The 21,762-nt window shown below is 44.4% G+C and overlaps 1 protein-coding gene across 5 annotated transcripts in view; it reads left to right on the top strand.

The window, feature by feature from the left end:
- The window catches only part of RASGRF2 (Ras protein specific guanine nucleotide releasing factor 2), a 131,147-nt gene that overhangs the window by 75,045 nt on the left and 34,340 nt on the right, over window positions 1–21,762 (top strand). For 2 of the 5 annotated variants that reach the window (XM_036402968.2, XM_054517850.1), the window contains exons 15-17: window positions 168–556; window positions 7,438–7,563; window positions 8,823–8,912. In XM_036402968.2, coding sequence (XP_036258861.1) covers window positions 168–556; window positions 7,438–7,563; window positions 8,823–8,912 — 605 coding nt within the window. Of the gene's footprint in view, window positions 1–167; window positions 557–7,434; window positions 7,564–8,822; window positions 8,913–21,762 lie in introns of all 5 variants that reach the window. The other 3 variants (XM_036402967.2, XM_036402966.2, XM_054517851.1) reach the window with 2 other exon arrangements.

Below are 21,762 nucleotides of genomic sequence, written 5' to 3'. Positions count from 1 at the left end.
TGTGTTCTTTGGTATACTTATATAGTATAGTATTCTTTAGTATGATAAAACAATAATAATAAATTAGCCTTCTGAGAACATGGAGTCAGATTCATCATTCCTTCCTTCATCAAGGCACCCCACAAATACAATAACCGTGTTGCTCTTTTTGTGTCTCTGCCTCTCAGGTCCTTGGAGCTGTTCTTTGCCACCAGTCAGAACAACAGAGGGGAGTACCTGGCTGACGGGAAGTCGCCACACCTCTGCCGCAAGTTTTCCTCTCCTCCTCCCCTGTCCCTCTCCAGGACCTCCTCACCCGCCAGGACCCGCAAACTCTCCCTGACCTCGCCGCTGAACTCCAGGATCGGCGCCCTGGACCTCTCAGCCTCGTCTGCGGCCAGCAGTCCTACCTCAAACTACAGCCCGGCCACGTCCCCACCACCCACGGGCAGCAAGGCGCCGCTGGACCTGAGCCGGGGGCTGTCGTCCCCCGAGCAGAGCCCGGGCTCGGCCGAGGACAGCCTGGAGAACCCGCGCCTGGACCTCTGCAACAAGCTGAGGAGGAGCATCCGCAGAGGTACGCCATACCCACTGCAATCCAGCGTGCTGCTGGCTGCTTGGTACCAGTGGATGTGGGGCTTTGGACAAGTCCCTGCTTTTTGGCCAGGCCTCTGGCAGCAGCCGGCAGCTTTATGGAGGTGGCCAGCACCCCAAAAGCCACTCTTGTTCACAAGTGCTTTAATAATGGCTGATTCGGTCTGTTAGAGAATGAATTATTTATTTAATAGACAGAAAACTAACAGACATAGGACTTAAAACAAAGTAATACTACACAAGAATAAGGACAAAAAGAAAACTACTGATAAATAGATACAGCATGAGGTTAAAAGTACCTGTTAATGTTACAGCTAGTGAAGAAATAATACAACTTAGGATTCAATTCTTCCCATCCAGTTGTTGGTGGGGCACACATTGAGATCCTTTCCCTCAATCCCCAGGGAAGCATCCATGGAATCTGTGTCCAAACTCCAGGGAAAGGTCGCAAGCACTTTCAGGGTGTAGGAGGCTTCTGCCTCTGTGGTAACTTGTGTGTCTTTTACAGTTTGTAAAACAGTCAGGAATATTTCTTTTATCTCTTCCCACATCTGCTCTCCAGACTGAGATGCTGATCCTTAGCTGGGGCCTGAGGCCTTTTGGTGCTGGCGATGATCCCTTTGGGCCTTGCAGCCCGGGTTATCTCTTCATATCTGCACCCACTGTCTGTGGTAGGGAGGGGAGGACACTCCTTGCATGCTGCTGCTCCTCTGGTCGAGGCTCTGCTGTGCTCTCTGTTCCCAGCCCTTTGCTGCTCCTTCCCAGGACCAGCAGCACAGCAAAGCCATAGGATCACAGAATGGTCTGGGTGGGAAGGGACCTTAAGGCTCATCTTGTTCCAACCCACTGCACCATGTCTGTTTTCACTTCAGTGCAGTGTAAAGAGAAAGGCAGAAGAGAATATTTGATACCACTTTGTTTGCTGAGGTGAGAGATTTTTGAGTTGTAGCATGTACTGCAGGAAGTGAAATATTAAGTTAAAAAGAAATACCTAACAGCTTTAACACGTTTGCATAGAGGGCTGGTTTTCCAGGGAGATTCCATCAGTAATCAAAGTAAATAATGCTTGTGATGTGCTCGGTACATTGGTGACATTTGTTCCAGGTGGTGTGAATGTCACCTGGTTATCCCTCCAGAAGGTACAAGTCTAAAATAGATTAATTGCTCCTGAGCAAATGCCTGTTTCCTCTAGGGATTCTGTAAGGCACCTTGGAATAGGTTTTACTTCCAGAGGACTGAAGCTGGTTGATAAAAGCCTCAGTGTGGGTGTCTAGGGTTGGGAGCATTGTAGTTATAGATGGCAAAGCAAGGAAGTGGCTCCAGTCTCATAGGAAACAGAAGTGGACATTATTTCTCCTCTGGGGACGGAAGAATGATCTTCTTAATTGGAATAGAAGTTTGCAGTAATCTTCTTTTTATTGTTGTTACACTAAACAGAAATCGATGCAATTTAAAAATGCTTTTATTATTCCTAAAATTAATATTTTAACATGGTTGTACATGGCCTGGCTTACAGTCTGAGAATTTGATCTATTAATCTGAGCAAGATGTAGTTCAATTTTAGGCAGTAGTACTATAATAATAAAAAATTAAAGAGAGGAAAGAAGAAAAGGATTACCAAATACAAACTAAGACAAATGTGTTTGAAAAGTTATGTCTGCTCCCTACTGAATGAATTATCAGTGCCCTGCTAATAAATTAGATGTTTCTTTGTGCCAGGGTATTGTTTTTACAGAATGCTGCCTATTTTTTAACAAAAAAATCCCATTTTAACAGGGAAGTTATCCACTGTAGCATTCTAGGAGTCTGCCTATCATGTGCAGGGGCCAGTGTCATCAGAATAATGTTGGGTTTTGGACCATGGGATGGTCTATACAACACCTGATGAGATGCACGTCTCAGAGGGGAAGAAGTTTCTAGCATAGGAACTAGGAGGATTCATCAATAGAGCTTTAAACTAGTTTGGAAGGGGGAAGGGACAAAACCAGATAGTGAGAGGCAGTGGGGTGATGCACCTGAGGAACTGAGTGCTGGTGGGAGGTGTTGGCTACAACAGACCAGAGCTGAAGTGTTTCTGTTCCAACACACACAGCATGAAGACCAAACGAGAGGAGCATGGATCCTTGGCCCAGTCCCAGTGATTTGACATCACTAGCATAAGTGAAACTTTACCAGGATGAGTCCTGTGATTGAAGTGCCCTACTGAACATTTACAGACTCTTTAGGAAGAATAGGCAGGGCAGATAAGGCAGAAGGAGGCACTGTATGTAACAAAAGGGTTAGAATTTAGGGAGGTCAGAGTTGAGAGCCTCTGGGTAGGAATCAAGGGGCAGTGAAAGGATGCAGATGTCTCTGTGGGAGTCTACTGTAGATCTTCTGGCCTGGACTGTTGCCTTTTTCCCATCCTGGAAATGAAAGTCGAAATAATTTTAGAAAGAAGGTAATATAAGAGTAGATCTTTATTTGAAGGCCTTCAGAGGCAGTTATGGAAAGATATCCACAAAAACCCACCCCCACAGCGGTATCTTTTATAGGTGTTAGGAAATTTGTAAAATTGCTAAAAAGCACCAGTTAGGAGGATAAATGGTGATGTAATTCTCTTCCAGGTAAAGTCCCTTCTCTAGAGTCTAAGATTACTAAAACACCTGGATGCCAACTTCATGTACAAGTACTAGGAGAGCTGACTAGGAAAGGTGCCCTTCTTGATTTGTTGCTTGTTAATGGAGAGGGTTGTATGAATGACATGATTGGTGGCTATCTTGCTACAGCAGCCACAAAGTGATTTAGTTTAAAATCTCTGTTGCTAGGAGGAAAAGTGTCAGAAAATTTTCACCCTTGGACATGAGTAGAGCAGACTTTAGGCTGCTCAGGGAAATAGTGATCAAGATCCCTGGGAAAATTCTTCTGAAAGTGCTGGGGTCCATTAGTGTGGGTCACTTTTTAGGTATCACCTATGGGCACAGGAAGCGACAATTCCAAAATGTTGAAAGTCAAACAGATGCGACAGAAGGCTGGCTTGGCTGAACAGGGATCTTCTTTTGGAGGTAAAGCAGAGAAGGAAGGTGTATGTCCAGCAGGAGAAGGTTGGTGACATGGCAGGACCACAGAGATGGTCGTCTGCAGGAAGAAAATTTTTGCAGCCAAAGTGTAACTGGAGTCAAAACTTGCCAGAACTGTGGGCGACGATAAAGAGAGGATTTTAAAATACATTGGCAGAAAACAGTGCAGAAGTCACATTGGCCTATTCCAGAATGAGGGTGGTCAACTCACAAATAGAGAATTTGACAAGACAGGGATATGTATTGTTTTTCTTACCTCTCTTCAGCATGGGCTAAGGGAATCCCAGTGCCCTGAGCTGAATGACCATGGTTTGAGAATGATAAACTCACAGTTGATCCTGAAGTTGTAGGGATCTGCTGCAGCAGCTGCATTCCTATAAATCTATGGAGCCTGATGGGATTCATCTGAGACTACTCAAAGAGCCGGCTGATGTAATTGTGAGGCTTCTCTCAATATTTGAACAGTCTTGGATGTCTGGAGAGGTCCCAGTTGAATGGATGCTGGTTAAGATTGTCCCAATTTTCAAAAAGCACAGGAAGGGTGACCCTGGAAACTACAGGCCCAGCAGTCTCACTTCAGCACCTGGTAAGGTAATGGAGAAAATTACCCTGGGAGGTATTGGAAAACACCCTGAGGCATCACATTACAGAAAAATAGACAAAACCTCCCTAGCAGCAGTGCAGCACTGAGCAGCAGCCACTCCTCACTCAGCTGGAGGCACGAGGGGCTGTCTTCTCTCAGATATTGTGTGTGCATGCTGAGCACAGAAAAGGCTCCTGTTCCAGGCTGTGTTGTACAGGAGTGCTCACAGGTCCTCCCAGAGCAAACATACATGTGATAATTATTCCCCCAAAGTCATCAGCATATGTTCCTTCCCTTTTCACATGAGTTTGTCTGTCTCAGTGGTCTGGACAGTGGTCTCTAGTGGTTGTAGGCCGTGAAGTGACACTTGACCACCCCATGAGTTCGGTGTTGTCCCAAAATCTGGAGCCAAGTTAGCCCAACCAATGTAATTTGTTATTTTGGAGATGAAAGTGTATTCTCCTGCTCCTCTTCTTGGTTGATGTTTAACGTGATCCCCATTATGCAGTTCCACAGGCCAGTGATTTCACAAAATAATCATTGTCTTTTCCCTAGCAGCTGAGCAAACAGGTATTCATCTCCCAACAACAGGTCAGCACAGCCTCACAAGGGGGAGGTCCTGCTGGTCACACCTGAGTTCCTTCTATGACAGGGTGACACACCTGGGTGACCCAGGAGAGGCAGTAATGTGATCTTTCTGGGTTGCATCAAAGCTTTGGGTACGGTCTCTCCCAGGATCCATCTGGACAAACTGCCCAGATAAAACCATCGTGGGCAGTGGGCTCATGAGGCGGGCACAGAGCGTGGCAGCGACTGAGGTGACACCAGGCTGGCACTGCTGGGGTTCCAGGGTTCTGTGCTCTGCCCTGTGCTCTTCAGCATCTTCATTAGCAACCTGGACACAGGACTCTAAGGAGTACTGAGTAAGTTTACTGATGACACTAAATTGAGAGGAGCTGTCAACTCCCTCGAGGGCAGAGAGGCCCTGCAGAGGGAGCTCAGCAAATGAGGGGTGGGAATTCACCAAGTGTGTTGGGTTTAACAAGGGATTCTGCACCTGGGATGGGCACCCCTGGCTGTGTGGATGCACTGGGGAACGAGGGGCTGGAGAGCAGCTGTGGGACAGGACCTGGGGGTCTTGGTCCATGTCCAGTTCAATCTGAGTCAGCGGTGGCCTGGAGCCAGGAGGGACATCCCTGTCCTGGGGGGTACCAGGCCCAGCATCACTCGCTGGGGCAGTCTCACCTCGAGTCTTGGGGACAGTTTTGGGCATGTCAGAACGAGCTAAAGCTGTTAGAGAGTGTCCAAAAGAGAGACATGGAGATGGTAAGGGGTCTGGAGGGGCCACACAAGGATCAGCTGAGGGTGCTTGGTGTGTTCAGCTGGAGCAGAGAAGGTAGGGGAGAGCTCAGCAGGGGCTGCAGCTCCTTCCAAGGGACAGCTTCCATGTCTGCTCCCTGTGACAGGGACAGGAGCCAAGAGCTGGGATGGGGCAGGATCAGGCTGGAGATCAGGGAAGGTTCTGCTTCCCCAGAGGGTGCTGGGCTCTGCCCAGGCTGCCCAGGGAATGGGCACAGCCCCGAGGCTGCCAGAGCTCCAGCAGAGCTTGGACAGCACCCCAGGGATGCCCAGGATGGGATTGTGGCTCTGGGCAGGGCAGGGGTGGCACTGGGAGATCCTGTGGGTCCCTTCCAGCTCAGGGGATTCTGTGGTTCTATGATACTTGCTCATGCTTTATGCTTTCAAAACATACTGGTTAGCTGTTGTGCATAATCATGGATATTATACATGCAGTATGCTGGATGTTTTTACATTAATTGCACAACAGAATATTTATATATATTTATATATATATATAGACACAGAGAGAGAGAGAGTTTTTTCTATGCAAAGTTGAGCAAATTCTTCTTGCGCACTACTTTAGCCACCAGTGTGGCTGAAAACCAATGTGATGATAGCACAGCATATCCCAAAATAAAGGCCATGTATTGAAATTAATCATAGACAGGTAACTGCTGTCTAAGCTGTAGCATTTTTTCTACACGTTGTAAAGTGAACTGGTAAAGAGCAGGTTGTTCTGCCCAAGTGTAGGCAGTGGGCACTGTTGGGGAGTTATTCACATTTCTCATTGTGGTCTGTCAAAGCTGGAAGCATTACCTGGGCAGCATGAGGAGCATTTGGAAATGGCCAGAGGCCCATATAAATGCTAAATTGCTGTCAGTGCAGTCTCCCACCCCTTTGGGCATCTCCTGATGAACAGCTTGTGTTCAGTCTGGAGGAATTTGCAGGTAGAGAGCTCTGTCCTACAGTAGCTCTGTCCAGCTGCATGCAGAATGTTGATGAAAATGAGGAGGTTTAAAAAGAGATCTCATAAGGGGGATGAAAATGGGTAGTCCTGTTGCTCTGATACTGCCAGAGTTCCAAAAAAAACCAGCTCTGGCTTACTTTAAGTCCAGCACAATTGCACAAATTCTGTTTCTGAGGACATATTATTTATGGTGGCTGCTGTTCTCTATGACTGTTGTCCATTTATAAGCTGGGATTTTCAACTTTTTTCCCTACCTTCAAAATTGTTTCCTTTCAGAGTTTCTGTTTTCCAAAGTTTTTGTTTATGTTTAGTCTTATATACACAATGCTTGTGCTGCAGGCAGAGCTGTCATTCACATCAAATATAGGATGTATTTTATCAGCTTGTTTTCCCTCAGTTTGGAAGTAGTGTTTTTCCCATTCCTGTTTTTATTCTTCTGATAAAAGAACTCCACTCTAGACTAGTCTGCTCTCCAGTGCTGTTTAGCAATTCTATTGGTCAGATTTTGATTACCCTTTGTTATTCAACAAGGATTATTTTCCCTAGGTCATAGAATATCTATGAGTTCAAGTACCCTTGTTACGTGTGCATGTCACTCCATATTCTCCTGATTGAATGTGCAGTTTTATCCAACACACTTTAAAACTGACAACTTGCTGGTTTTCACCAAGTTGTTTATTTATTTGTTTTTGCTGTTTTCACCAAGGTGTTTTTCATTTATTTATTTGTTTGTTATGAGCTATTTTGTCAGTGGTACAAGACTTTCCCACTCCTTTAACTCCATCCAGAGGATAATTACTGCTGAGTTAATGGCAAAATCCCGTGGCAAATTACAGGCGCGGTACTGTTTGAAACAACTGTAAACCAAATTATGCCTGATGATCAGTACTGACATTTATTCTCTTTTAAAGCAGCAGTTCTGGAAACTGTGTCAGTGGACAGGACCATTCCTGAGAGCACCTCAGTGGTGGACACTGCAGAGCTGTCCCCGTGCAGGTCCCCTTCGACGCCGCGTCACCTCCGCTACCGGCAGCCGGGAGGTGAGAGCTGTGCTGGCACCGCCAGTCACTTCCAACAGAGCTTGATCACTGTGCTTGTGATCTGTGCAGGGCAGCAGAAAGCACTAATAATGTCCCAATCATCTGGCTTGCTTGTATTTTTCTTGTTTCTCAGGTGTTAAAAATAAAAGAGCCATTAAAATGTGAAATGCGCCTGTTAAATTTGAGCAGCAATAATGAGGCATGGAAGCATGTTGAGACTTCAGTATGATTCAGTGTTCTGAAATAGCTCAAGCAGGATGTGTCCAAGTTCAAGACTAATATTGAATCAGTCCTGTTCTCACAGAACTCTCAAGACTCTGACATATTTTTTTCAGCTGATGAGGGGACATATTTTGGGCACCATCTGTAATCATGAAACACACAACACCCATTGTTGTCAATGGGAAGGGACTGCGTCTGTTTCTTTGTGTAATGCTGAACATTTACAGATGGTCTCACATTATTCATTCCAAAATTTGAAAAGGCTGCTCAATTGAAGAGGAAAAAGAGGGGCTGGATCTCCTCAAATAACTCTCACGTGTTATTTGAAATCATTAGCAGGGCTGTGAGCTGAGTCCATGAAGACTTAAAATGCTGCCAGCTCCTGCAGGACAGGTTTCTGGGCAGGTGTTTCATACCTGGGACTAAAACAAAAGCAGAGCAGAGCCTTCTCACCTGTTACCAGGACACTTTAGATTCAAACCAGTGGTAATTTTATGTGGTTGGGCACATTTGTGGCAAGAAGGCAAGATCTGGGAGCTGGAAACTGTGGGCAGCGTCATATTATCAGAATTCTGGTTAAAGACAGTGTTCACAGCACTCCCTGTAGAGAAAGTTTGATAAATTCTGCAAAACTCTGCTCATTCTGAGCAGTGACCAGGGAAAATAAGTGAATCCAGTTATCAGAAGATGGTGAATATCCTTAATTCTCTGACATAACTTTTTGTTTTAGGTTAATTTTCTATGCCACTGTTTTTTCTTTATATCTTTTTTTTCCCCCTCCTATTTGGTTAATATCTTGTTCCACCTCAGCAGTGTCTTAGATGTTTTTTTTATAGCAACATTAATTATACCAATGTGGAAATATAAACCATAAATATGATCACGATACTTCTACTGCCTTTCACAGAAAATCATCTGACAGTTTATATAATCACAATGTCCATAACGTTACGAACATTACTGAAGATTCTAAGTCTTGTTGCTGGTTGATGAAAAGTTTGTAGAAGTTAACTTTTTCCTGTCCTTCCCCTTTACAGTGCAGACTGCTGACAACAGCCACTGCTCGGTGTCTCCTGCTTCTGCTTTTGCCATTGCCACAGCAGCAGCTGGGCACGGGAGCCCGCCAGGTGAGGGGGCGTGCTGTGCACGCAGGTGACACACAGGTGCTCAAGAGGTGAATGTTCCTCAAGAACAGACCTCTGTGTTCTCATGAGTGGTGTTCTCATCTCAGCCTGGTCTAGTGGAAGGCGTCCCTGCTCACGGCAGGGCTGGAACTGGGTGTTTTTAAGGCCATTTCCAACCCTATTGGTTGATTTCTTAATATTTTTAATCCATCCTGTTAATGGAAGATTAATATTTCACATGTACATGATGTGCTAAACATCCAAATAAGTTTTTTTTCTTTGGTTTTTTTTTTAATTCACTTAAAATTTAAGATTTTATTTTTTAAAATGAGGTTTTCTATGTCCAAAGGTGGTATTCAGTTTTACTTATTTTGAGTGTATACTGTAGTTTTCTCGGAAAGCAACTACTGACTGAGGGTATTTAGTGCAACATAAAATACTTGATTTAAGTTTTGAATGTGTTGCTTATCTTGCTGTGCTCCCTTTGACATATTAATATCTTCCACTAACAGGGTCCTTTCATAGGTCATGTTGCACATAAAGAACAATCTTTTTAAAGTCTACAAAATCAATTTCCCTGTGACTTGACAAATCCACAGTTCATTTTGAATATGTGTGACAAAGCACAGTCCAGCTGTAAACTCATGCTTGCCTCTTTCCCACTGGAATGTCAAAAAATTGCTTTGAAGGCCCCAGTCTCAAAATCACCCATGAAAATCTGCGTAAGACTGTAAATGGTCCCTATGGATCTCAGTGGATTTTGTATCCACTATGTCTAGAGCTCTGTTCATTAATTGATGGGTGAGATGACACCAGGAGAAAATAATTTCTGCATGAGCATGCATCACTGCTCATCTTAGCCTCGTGTACTTCCCATGATCTTTAGATTACAAGACAGTGATGTTCAGTGTTAGAAACTTTATCAGAGAATCATTTAGGCTGGAAAATCCCTCCCAGATCATCAGGTCCAGCCTGTGCCTGATCCCCACCCTGTCCCCAGCCCAGAGCCCTGAGTGCCACCTCCAGGGGACACCTGCAGGGCTGGGCACTCCAAACCCCCTGGGCAGTGCCAAGGCAGTTCCTGAGCCCCCTTTCCATGGGGAAATTCCTGCTGTGCCCACCCTGAGCCTGCCCTGGCCCAGCCTGAGGCCGTTCCCTCTGCTCCTGTCCCTGGTCCCTGGAGCACAGCCCGGCCCCCCCGGCTGTGCCCTCCTGGCAGGGACTTGTGCAGAGCCACAAGGGCCCCCTGAGCCTCCTTTGCTCCAGGCTGAGCCCCTGCCCAGCTCCCTCAGCCTCTCCTGGGGCTCCATTCCCTTCCCAGCTCCGTTCCCTGGACAGGCTCCATTCCCTTCCCAGCTCCCTCAGCCCCTCCTGGGGCTCCATTCCCTTCCCAGCTCCCTCAGCCTCTCCTGGGGCTCCATTCCCTTCCCAGCTCCATTCCCTGGACAGGCTCCATTCCCTTCCCAGCTCCCTCAGTCCCTCCTGGGGCTCCATTCCCTTCCCAGCTCCCTCAGTCCCTCCTGGGGCTCCATTCCCTTCCCAGCTCCATTCCCTGGACAGGCTCCATTCCCTTCCCAGCTCCCTCACTCCCTCCTGGGGCTCCATTCCCTTCCCAGCCCCCTCACTCCCTCCTGGGGCTCCATTCCCTTCCCAGCTCCCTCAGTCCCTCCTGGGGCTCCATTCCCTTCCCAGCTCCATTCCCTGGACACTCTCCAGCCCCTCAGGGCCCTGCCCGAGCTGAGGGGCCAGGGCTGGACCCAGCCCTGGAGATGGAGCCTGGGCAGGGCCAGCACAGGGACAGTCACTGCCCTATGCTGCTGTCACAGCCCTGGGCCCTCCTGGCCACCTGGCCCCCCTGGCTGGTGTCCGGCTGCTGTCACAGCACCCCAGGGCCTGTCCCAGCTTCCCAGCCCCTCTGCCCAGCCTGGATTGCCAGGGGTTGTTGTGACCCAAGGGCAGGGCCTGGCACTTCCCATGTTGACCCTCACAGCCATGGCCGTGGCCCATGGTCCAGCCTGTCCGGAGCCCTCAGTGCTCCAGAGCCCTCCTGCCCTCCAGCAGATCCACACTGCCACCCGCCCTGGTGTCACCCATGAACCCAGGGGGCAGAGCACTCGGTGCCCTGGCCCAGGTTTTGAACAGGATCACCCAGCACTGCTCCCTGGGGACACTGCTGGTGACCAGCTGGGTCAGCACTGTCCCAGCACTGTCCCCACTGTCCCTGGGCCAGGCTACCAGACAGTCCTTATGCCAGGGGAGATTTCCCTCTGGATGCAGCCCTAGGATGCAGCTTTTCCAGGAGATGCAGTGGGAGTCCAGGTGACACATCCACACCTTCCCCTCACCTGCCAGGTGGATCACAGGAGGAGAGCAGGCTGGAGCTGCCTTTCCTACACCCCTGCTGGCTGGGTGTGGGGATTTGTGAAGGTGTTGTGAATGAGTTAGAGATGAGACCTCTGAGTTTTTTAGATGATGTGGTTTATTTTGCTTACCTTTTCTTACCTTTTACATAGACAGGAAAGGTGAATTCTGCTCACATCCTCACCACATGACTCAGAAGGTCACAAGACCTCTAGTTACAGGACATTTTAAGGATTTATTGACCAATAAAACACTGCCAACAAGGATATTTATGTTTTTGACCCAATCCTTAAATATTTTGTCTTACAGACCCATGCTACAGTGTAAGCTTTCTTAGCCAATCATGGTATGACCTACAAACCTACAGCACTGCATTATAATCTCCTTGTTTACCTCTGTAACTACTTTTATTTTTTCTTTGTCTTAAACTTTAAAGCTCTGAACTTTCCTTTACTTAGCTCAATGTGTCTCTGCTTTAAACTACAAATCCACGTTCTCACTTCTAGCACCTGAGTTTGGGAGCCTTTCCCAAGGTCTCAGATCAAATCCTGGGTTTAATTCTAAGCTTTGGCTTACAGACCCAAAGTTCTGAGAGCTCCCTGCATTTCAGATTTCAACATCTGGGTCTGGCTCTGTGCTTGTCCTGTATGTGTGATCACACTGTCTGGTGAACCTGTTACAAACTTCGGTTTAGCAATTTTTATTTGAATGATGAATATTCTCTGCCTTTGGAATCAGACTCTGCATGAAAACACTGACACAATTGGCTTTATGATTTAACCCAGTAGATTTACAGATTGTTTAGAAAGCAAAGTAAGGATGGAAAATACAGGGGTTTTCCCACTAGGAACTAATTCAATTGAAAAATACTGCTTTTGTATTGTTAAAACCACTGCTTTCCAATATTCATAATACTGAAGTATGAGAGAAAATACAATCTTCAATTATGCAGTCGTTAGAAGGAACATGCAAGCTTGGGAATGTTGAAATGGAAAAACAACATTCCTAACATTTGTAAGTTCTTTTTCATGTTGCTGTTTAACCAAACTCTTCATTACAGGTCATTCTCCCAAGTGATATAAAAAATAGAAGGCTGTGCAGCAAGTTTGACAAGAAAATGTGTGGTTTTGAGCCTCAGAAGATTAAGTTAGAGTTATCCAGTGTCCACCTGAAATGAGTAGAAAACTGAAGGTTGCAAACCAGACCTTACACCATGGAATCACCCATTTTGTAACTTGGTGCAATTATTCATGGTAGAGACAGTACTAAACTTGCAGAGTCATGAAGTTCAAATTTGGCTAAACCAAATTTCATTTATTTGCCTTGTGTGTTTTATCATGATTGTGAGATTTTTTTTGAAGAGTGCCTTTTTTTTTCTCACTGGTTCCTGGAGTTGTTTGTTTTGTAGGCTGGACATGACCAGTCGGTGAATCAGTTCTGGGAGTGAATGACATTGGTGGGGTTTTTTGTTTTCTGCTCAGTCATTCCTTGGCTTCCCTGCTGCAGACACTGTGACGTGTGTAATTTACAATACTCCTACGTGGAGCATGAGCAGAGTGGCAGATGAAATGCAGTGTTGCTTAATACCAAGTAATGCACACGAGGCAAAACAGTTTGAGCTCTGCGCCTGAAAGGACTGGCTCAGGACTGAGGATGAGAACAGGTCCTTTCATTAAGTGATCTGGGTGCTCAGCAGGAGCCAGAAAGGTGAAGAAAACATCAGGAATTGTATGGAAAGGAACAGGAGAGACTACTATGGTACCACAGTACAAATGCAGAATTTGCACAAATATTGAAGGGTATGTACAGTTGTGATTGAGGTGAGAGAGTGAGAGCTGGAAAAGTTTGGGAGTTTGAAATCAGGGATGGAGTGAGACATGGAATAACTTCTGTGCATGTGAAGTTTAGAGAAGAGAGGGCTGGAGAGTTGATGGGAACATTCTGTAAAAGGCTGGATGGGTAAAAGGGAAGGAGAGCAGCAGTAGTGAAAACAGTGGTGTGGGTAAAGGCTTGGACTCAATGCTCTAAGAGGTCCTTTCCAACCCTATCAATTCTACAATTCCAAGATTTTCTGTCTTTTCTGATGCAGGATGTAGGACATCAGACGGTTTTCATGGAGCCAGGTTTCAGAATGAGCAGGAGTTTGTGGCTCTTTGTGCCATCAGTAGAAGCTCAGTGAGGTTCTGCTGAGGAACACCCCAAAGGGAATAGACTCACCTGGGATCCAGAGTAGAGTTACCTGCAAGCAGGGGTTGTTGGAGGTTACCAGACTAGCAAAGTATAATAGGACAGCAGCTGAAATCAGCTGGCTGTTGTGGGGGAATATTAGGAGGTACAAGTCACCTGTGTGTCTTCTGTCCTTACTGCTCCCTGAAGCCTTCTGGCCATTTTGTGTTTTGGTGTTGTTTTTGAAATTTTATGTGTTAGTTTATTTAGTTATTTATTTTATTTTGGGGATCTTTGGGGTTTACTGCTGACTGTTTTATTTTGTTTACCCAGGGTATGAGACCTTAGCTCTTCTCCATTCCCCATCTCCCAGTTCTGGCTGGGATGCACTGGGACAAACTGGGTAACAGACTCACAGCAAGGCCCTGTGCTCACACACTCCCTCAGAACCAGCCATGGAGGACATGTAGTTATCTTCTATGGAGAGTTCTGGCCACAGCACTTCAGCACTGCTGTCCTCATGCAATGATATCTTTACAAAGTGAGAAGTATGCAAAGCCCTGGACAGCCCTCACAAGATATACATTGGCTTTAACTCTCTTTTGACAAGCACCTAGGGGAACAGTGCCTGTGGTGGTCCTGAATTGTGACTGAAACCTTTCTCTAAATTAGGATGGTTCAGTTTCTCATGCCTTTCAGCAGGCGCTTTTTAACTTACTGATTTTATTGCTATTATTTCCACTTATTTTACAGTTAACTGCTTTGATGATGTCAACCAAGCTGTGCTGCTTTCCCTATTGTTTCATTTATCTGCTTGGTTAAATATTAATCTCTACCTATCTTAAAATATTCTTTCTGATCTCTTCAAGAAAACTTGCATTTTAGTTGTTTATTTCAACAGCATGATAAAGATAAAAAGAAACATGAAGTGAAAGTACAGAGAGTTAAATAAGGCACCCCATGTGCACAGCTTGGGGCATGTATGGATGATAATATTCACAGTAGGGATAAATAGAGTAGGTTCTGTCTTTTACATGTCATTTCTCATCTGGGGGATGTGAGGGATGGCTCATGGCTTGCTGGAGCTGAAGTGCTCTGTCACCATTAATTGGCCGTTGCACACCTTATTCTTTTCCCAATTTATAAAAATAGTACAGCAATACTAGCAGATTCTAACATAGGAATGGACTTCAGCAGTTTCTTCTCCCTCTGTTTATACACCTCTATAAAACTGGTTCTGATTTCTGCTTTAATCAGTGACAAATCCACACAGAAGTTCTTTAGATCTGCTCCCACGTCTGCCTTATAATATGGAAAAGTCCCTGCAGAACTGTGAATGTGAGTGGTCTCATCCTACCAGGTATGCTGCTAATCCCTTGTTTTAGCTTTGCCATGAATAGTCCTGGAGCAGAGCTGCAGCTGCAGGGAGCCCCATCTCCTTAGGAGTGAATTCCTCCCCTCTTCCAAGTCTGTCACACAGACAGTGTCAAAACAAGCAGAGAGACTGGAAACGTGGGAGAGGAACCTCCTGCCAAAATACTCACCAATCATCTGTAGTCTTGCTGCAGAAATCCTACAGATGTTACAGCAGCTAAGCAGCAGCAGTGTAATCTACACAGCACCCACACAAACCCTGGCACTAGATAAAAACAATTTACATGGAGAATTATTTCTTCCACCTGTGGCTTCTGGAACTTGTGAATTTCCCTGGTTTATTTTTGTACAATTCTTTGAGACATGTTGTTGCTTTTTTTTTTCATTCCTTATCTTTTTATTTACATCTGTTCTGCGCAGAATCAGTGCACAGTGCCAGCATTAGTAAGATATCATGCACTGATTCTTAAAGAAAAAACACCTTTTGGTGTTTATTTACAAAACTGCTCTCCCTGCAGGCCCTCATACTTGTTAACACTCACAAGGTATGAAGGTGCTCTCTGTAAATTGAGGAAATTTGATTTTAAAATATCTGAACAGCTCTATGGATGAAGCCAGCTTAGCAAAATAATTCCATTTTTGTTAGCAGTTAATAGAGTAAGAAGTATTTGCATAAACATAGGAAACATAGAGATTTCTTCTCTCCTGAGAATGTAATACAACTTGATGAAAGGCTGTTGATTCCAAAACCAGTCATTTTATTTTGAAATGGTATTATCAAACATGAGCTTCAAGGAGACTGTTCTGACAAAAACGTAAATTCAAGATGTAAACTAATCTAGGGTGTTTTTAATTTAACATTTGTACCGGATAGGTTAGAAGAACTCCGAGAAGCTCATGTCTTCCTCAGCTCAAGCTGGAGGATGAAGATCTCCCCACACGGACAGTTAATATTAGACAAGGAGCAAATACTTCCACCCAAACAAACGAGCTGTTCCCTAATGAACACAGCAGCTTTGTTTCAACAGCTCTGCCACACGATTTTAGCTGGTACATTTGTATTTCCAGCATGCCTCAAAGCTGCCTTCCTCCTCCTCCTCCTCCTCCTCCGGCTCACTGGCCACGCTGCGAGAAGGTCCCATTTCTCACCAGAACAAGGTGACATTGTGGGACAGGCTGGCAGTGGGATGGGAGCTGTGGTTGGCAGGAGGGCCTGCCTTCCTCAGTGCTAGCGTTTGTTTTTTAAGGCACATGTGAGAGGCAGAGGGTGAAAAAGATGCAGGGGAAAAAAGAGTCTTTGGGGGAGTATCTCTGACAAATAGTGATCTTCACATTGGAAAATCTGCCCTGGGCTAGCGAGAAGGACAGATAGGTTTAATCTCTCTAATTTTAGTGATTTAAAGGAGTGATTAAAATGACAGCTTGAAGCTGCTACACAAAAATGAATTGCATATATATGCCCCCTTTCAGTTAACTGACTGCCCACATCTCGGGTGCTAAATTACCTTTGGCTTGAGTTACTTACTTCCTTCTCTTTTCACAAAGAAGAAACCTTAATCTAAATTGCCCTCAGTTTTAGGCCAGAAAAACTGATCTGACTGTTGACTAGACTATTTCTTGGCATCCTCTGGTTTTGCACAGCTCTCACAGTCTGCCTGCAGAAGCAACCAGGCCTTTCCAGCTGCAGCAGATTCTCACTGAAGTCAGTGCAAAACCTGCTCTGTTCATTTGCTGCAGGTGCTAAATGCCAGTGGTATCATCCTTCAGAGCAATGCCGTACACCTGGGCACTCCAAAGTGCCTCCTGGTGCTGCTGCCATCTGCTCCCACTGCCTGTTCTGCCCTTTGGACAAGGCCTTTGTTACAGCCTGCGGGTTATGGACTGATGGGCCTGCGTGTCACTGCCTACGGAGGGATAGAGTTTCTTTCCCAATCTAAAACTTTGCAGAAAAAGGTAGTTACGGGCTACATTCTACTGATTTTTAGTGCATTAGCTACGTGCATGACTGGTGCATCAGTGAAAGAAGAGATTACACACAAAGGGAAGTGTGTAATCCTTTTGCACTGTAAATGTCTGATTTATTTTGAGCTGGCTATTACTCTATTCTTGATCACTGCCTGGGGTGAAACATTGTAGGCTCTTTCAATAGTTTCTGGGATGTAGAGCTGCCAAACCTCAATTTTGGAGCCGCTGAGTGTGGTTGAAGATAAGCAGTGTGGAAATACTTTTGTGAAAGTGTCAAATTCAGTAGCCACTGGAATGAGTGTGGAAAGTTCTCCTCCCTCAGAGGTGCTGTAGGAGTTTGTCAGCTGTAACATAACCCAACTGTAACAGCAATAGCAAATAGAAACGGACCTTTGTAAATTACAGCTGTGGTTTTCAGAATAACAAATCTCTAGAAAGCCATATAAGCACTGAGGTTGAGCCAGATGAGTCCTGCGAGCTCTCAGGCTGACACACTTTAGCCCTGCTGGATTACTCTCACAATATTAAGGGGGGATGAAAATTAGCTGGAAGTAGTGATTCACGTTTCATAAAGATCCAGAGTGGGTCTTGTGTGGGTCTTTCCATTCTGAATTTCCATTCAGGCACAGCTTGATTAAGGCTGTTTATTTTAAAACACCAAAATTATCATGAGAAAGTTTCACGAAAGTTTTCAGGGAGAGCTGCTTGGCTTATTTTGGGTTGTGACCAGCGGAGCTGTTCTGCAGTCATTTGAACAACTTGCCAGCTCCCAGTGCGACAATATTTTTGTTTTGTTTGTTCTGGCAGAGGCACTAATTGGAGTAATGGAACGACAGAGCTCGTGCCAAGTGATGGCAGGGAGCTCAGGCCTCGTGTGTGCTGGGAGGGGACGCGGTGGCTGCTCCTGCTGCTGCCAGGTGCACTCAGCCTTCAGCTCGGTGATGTGACTTGGAGGGGCAGCACAACGTGGGCAGACACTCCCAGGGGGATCCTGCTGGTCCCCGAGATGGAAAACTGTGTGCAAACACACTTGATGCTTTAAACAGACGCAGCATTCCCTTGGCTGCCACTGTCTTGCACACACAGACATACGTATAGTTCCTTTCAAGGGTATCAGCTGTCCTGTTCGGGGAGAATTTTCCTGTTTCTGAGCACAGGAATAATAAAGTGGCATTACACCATCACGTTTCCTGAGATGGAGATTCTGGTGCACGCAGCTGAGTTACTGTGGGATTCGGCAAAGATTAGAATTAAGTGAGGCTTCTAAGGGAAATATTTGCTTTCTTTTTTCCATTTGTGAGAGGACAGGCTGAGAGAGATTTCCTTGCTGTGTTATGTGGAAGGCAAGCAAACAATATCTGATGTGATTTCGAGCTGGCTTCTACATTGTGTGGCTGGCTGAGTAATCCAGTCCTGTGCTGTGCTAAATGCTTCAAATTGCATCAGTGGCTACATGCTGACCTTTGGAAAGGTATATATTTCTTCCTGAATTTGTCTGAAAGTATCCATGTCTGAAGCAAAACTGGAAAATGTGTGTCATTCTCAGTGTGATGCCACAAACATTGCTGGTTATAATAGTAATTCTGCACTCCAGTAATAATCTGGGCTATAACATTTCAATCCTCTACTGGGAAAGCTTTGTGGAACTTCCTTTTTCTGACTCCAGACATGAAAGAAAACAATTTTGGTGGTCATATCCCAAGTAAAAATGAAGATAAGGCTTTCTAAGCAATTGGTAGAAGGCTGTAATTTTATCTGTTCTTCCTCAGATCATGGTGAAACTCCAGGTTTGAGTCTAGGGGCACCTCATCTGCTGTCAGGGAGACAGGATGCCATCAAATCATGTCCTGCTTATCAATCCTGCTTGTGTTCTGACTCTCCCAGTGCCACTCTTCTGTCAGGGATTTAACGTGCTTAATTCCCAGAAATTAATAGGATTTGTTAACCTTCCCTGGTCCTTTACACAGGACAGCCAAGTCCTTTTCCTTGTCATTTTTGTGTAACTAATGTCTCTAGGCAGGAACTGGGGAAGTGAGCACTTGTTCCCTCTTGGGAGCACATTTTAATGAGTTTCCCAGACCCATTTCTGCAGATTCACAGAGGTTTGAGAGGCACTGAGGCCTGCACGTTGAACTTCCTTGAAGTTCCCATCTCATTTAAAAAAAAACTCCGTGTGGGAAATGTTCACTGAGTTGCTCCACAGCTGACACTTCTCCACTGAAAATGGTTGTGTGACAAAAAAATGTCGGTTTAGCCCCAAGCAATGTCCCTTTCTGAGGCTGCAGGTTGTCAGGAGCTGCCCAGGGGCTGGCACCAAAGCAGACTGGCCAGGGGTGTGCCTGATGTGGGGTCTGTGAGGGGTTGGGGTCATCAGGGGCTGTCCTTGCCCTGGAAGGGGGCAGATGGGATCCCGGTTCCAGGGTGCTCATTCGCAGATTTTAACATAAATTTCTGCTTTGCAGTTTTGGATCATTGGCTAAACAGTTGATTCTTATTTGCATTTTGCTTAGACAATGGTATGAAAATTAAAGTTTTGCTTCAAAACTGATCCCTGTTCTGGGAATTAGGAAATAGGAGAAAATGGTGATTTTTTTTCCCCCTCCAATTTAGCAGAAATTTAGGATCTCTTGCTTTTACTTATGTATTCCTTATTTTGATTTAATAGCTTACTCTTTTGGAGGAGCTGGCTACTCAGGAAATAAGCATTTTCACTGGACATTTCCTGAGTTACAGAGCTGAGAATCATTTGTTTCCTGACCTATTGGAGTAAGTCCTGAGCAGCTGCAGTTGTGTGGGGACAGAAGTTTGGGGAGGTTTTTTTATGCCTTTTTTCTTCCATTTCATTTCATTCCCCCTGCACCCAAGTGTTGCATGCATAATTAATATTGGTTTAAGCTTCCAATATGACCCAGTCCTAAATGGTCTGAAAGCTGCTTGTGAGACAGACATGTTGTTCAGAGATTTTTTTTTTGGTGACTGGTGTGCATCCTGCCAGCTTTTGTTTTTCATGACAGTCAACTCTCTGTTCACAGATGGTCTGAAAAATGATACATTTGGCTCCTTGCAATTATCGCCTCCTTTCCATTTAACCTTTATTCCCATTGACATTATAAAAATATGAATAATCTCACAAACTACTTCCTTCAACTTTAATGGATTAAAGGTAAAAATTCCAAAAGCCATTTTATGTGATTTTCTCTTTTTATCTGTACAATGTCACGACCTGTATTTTAACTTTTTCTTTGTGGTACTGAGCACTTTAAGCATCTGAAAGCTTCCTTTGAATTGTTCTTGAAAAGACTGTGAACATTATGCAATAAATATCTGCTGTACTCCTCTTCATATTGATGATAGAGCAAGTTAAAAGTGTAGATGAAGTGTCATTAAGGAAATCAAGAGCTAGGGATCATTCGAGATGCAGAAAAACATCAATAGGTAAAAATTGCTTATCTCCTCCCAGAAAGATAAGAGATGCAGAAGGAGAACAGACAAATGTATAAATGTGTAAGAAACATCAGCTGCAGTGTTGCCATTTTTCTGTTCATAGCAGACAATTCAAACATTATTGCAGTGAAAAAAAGAAGAAGTCTAAGGTGTACTAAAGATTTTCTATAATTGTATAGGGTTATATACAATATAATTGTTAAGGGTTGCTCAGAAAGGCTCTTCTTTAAAAGTGCTGTCACATTGCACATTTTCCATGGTATTCAGAAACCTGAGAGCACAAGTGGCAGCAACAGCCTTTGAAATTCAGGATCTGCTCCTTCCTACAGATACATCTATGAACAACAAGATTTGGGTGGTTTTGTCTAAGGCTCCAACAGGAAAGTTGAGCTTGTGAGTTTACCTATGGATGCACACAAAAACCCTTCTTGTGTGCAAAAAAAGTGATTTTGAAGATGTATACAAGTGGTTTTGGTTATGACATTAACCCTTTGTTGTCTCTCTTTGCTGGTGCTGAAAGAAGAAAAGGACAGAATTTCTTGTATTGCTGCTGAGTTTTAGCTTAACCAAATACAGTGCATTTTTGTATTTTACTTTAAGATGAGCTACTGATTTTTAATAATAAATTGTGTCATTCAGAACAGCAAGCATGTTTTCAGTGTTTAGCAATTTTTAAATATATTTTTCTCAAGAGTGAGGTTGATGTGCTCTCCTGAGAGAATATTTCTATTAAAAAAACCCAGAAATCTCAAGAGTGTGTGCTAATTATAGCTATAGCAGCAATCCTGTTTTTAAGGACTTTTGAAGGACAAATCTTCAAATTTGAATATTTCTGTGAGCTTAAAGGAATATTTTCATTCTTTGTGGTAGTTATGCTTTAAGCATATAATCTCAAAGATTATAATAATTCTCAGAGCAACCTTAGTGTTATAATGAGGAGATAAAATACATTCTTGATCTTGAAGGTATTCTTTAGCCACTTACCTTTCTCTCCCAACCACAAAACTGAAATTATTTTGCCGGACTGATGTATTTTTAGACTTTTGGATTTAATCCAAGTTTACTGCATAATCTTGACACGACTGCTTTATCTCAATGCTGTGTTCTTTAAATTTCTCTGATTTGAGAGAGCCTTTCTAAATCAAGGGTCATTTAAAAATAGTTAACCAACCTTTCCCGTAAATATTTTGCAGAAATTAAATGCAGTCACTAGGTCTCTCTCTGTGTTACACTCTTGTACATCAGCTGGTCCATGTGAATCCCTGGGATTTACCTTACTAAGACCATAATCCCTTGACTTGATTTGATAGTTAGATTGTATGTATGGCAGAGGCTTTAGGCAGAAGAATCAAATACATACTTGGAATTATTTCTGACGTGGGTGGTTGCAACAGGGATTTTCAGTGGCATATTTCTTAGAACAAAATTATTTCATATGTTCCAAGGACCAGTGAAAGTGAAATTAAATGCCTGAAATGCGTTGGACTCTGGATTGCTCCTGGTTCCTAGCAGTCAGTTCTGATGCTGAATTAGTTTGTAACCC

This window comes from Molothrus ater, chromosome Z, assembly GCF_012460135.2.
Source record: "Molothrus ater isolate BHLD 08-10-18 breed brown headed cowbird chromosome Z, BPBGC_Mater_1.1, whole genome shotgun sequence".
Classification (NCBI taxonomy): domain Eukaryota; kingdom Metazoa; phylum Chordata; class Aves; order Passeriformes; family Icteridae; genus Molothrus; species Molothrus ater.
The sequence above is the reverse complement of the archived record's forward strand: the minus strand, read 5'-3'. Positions and strand labels throughout refer to the sequence as shown.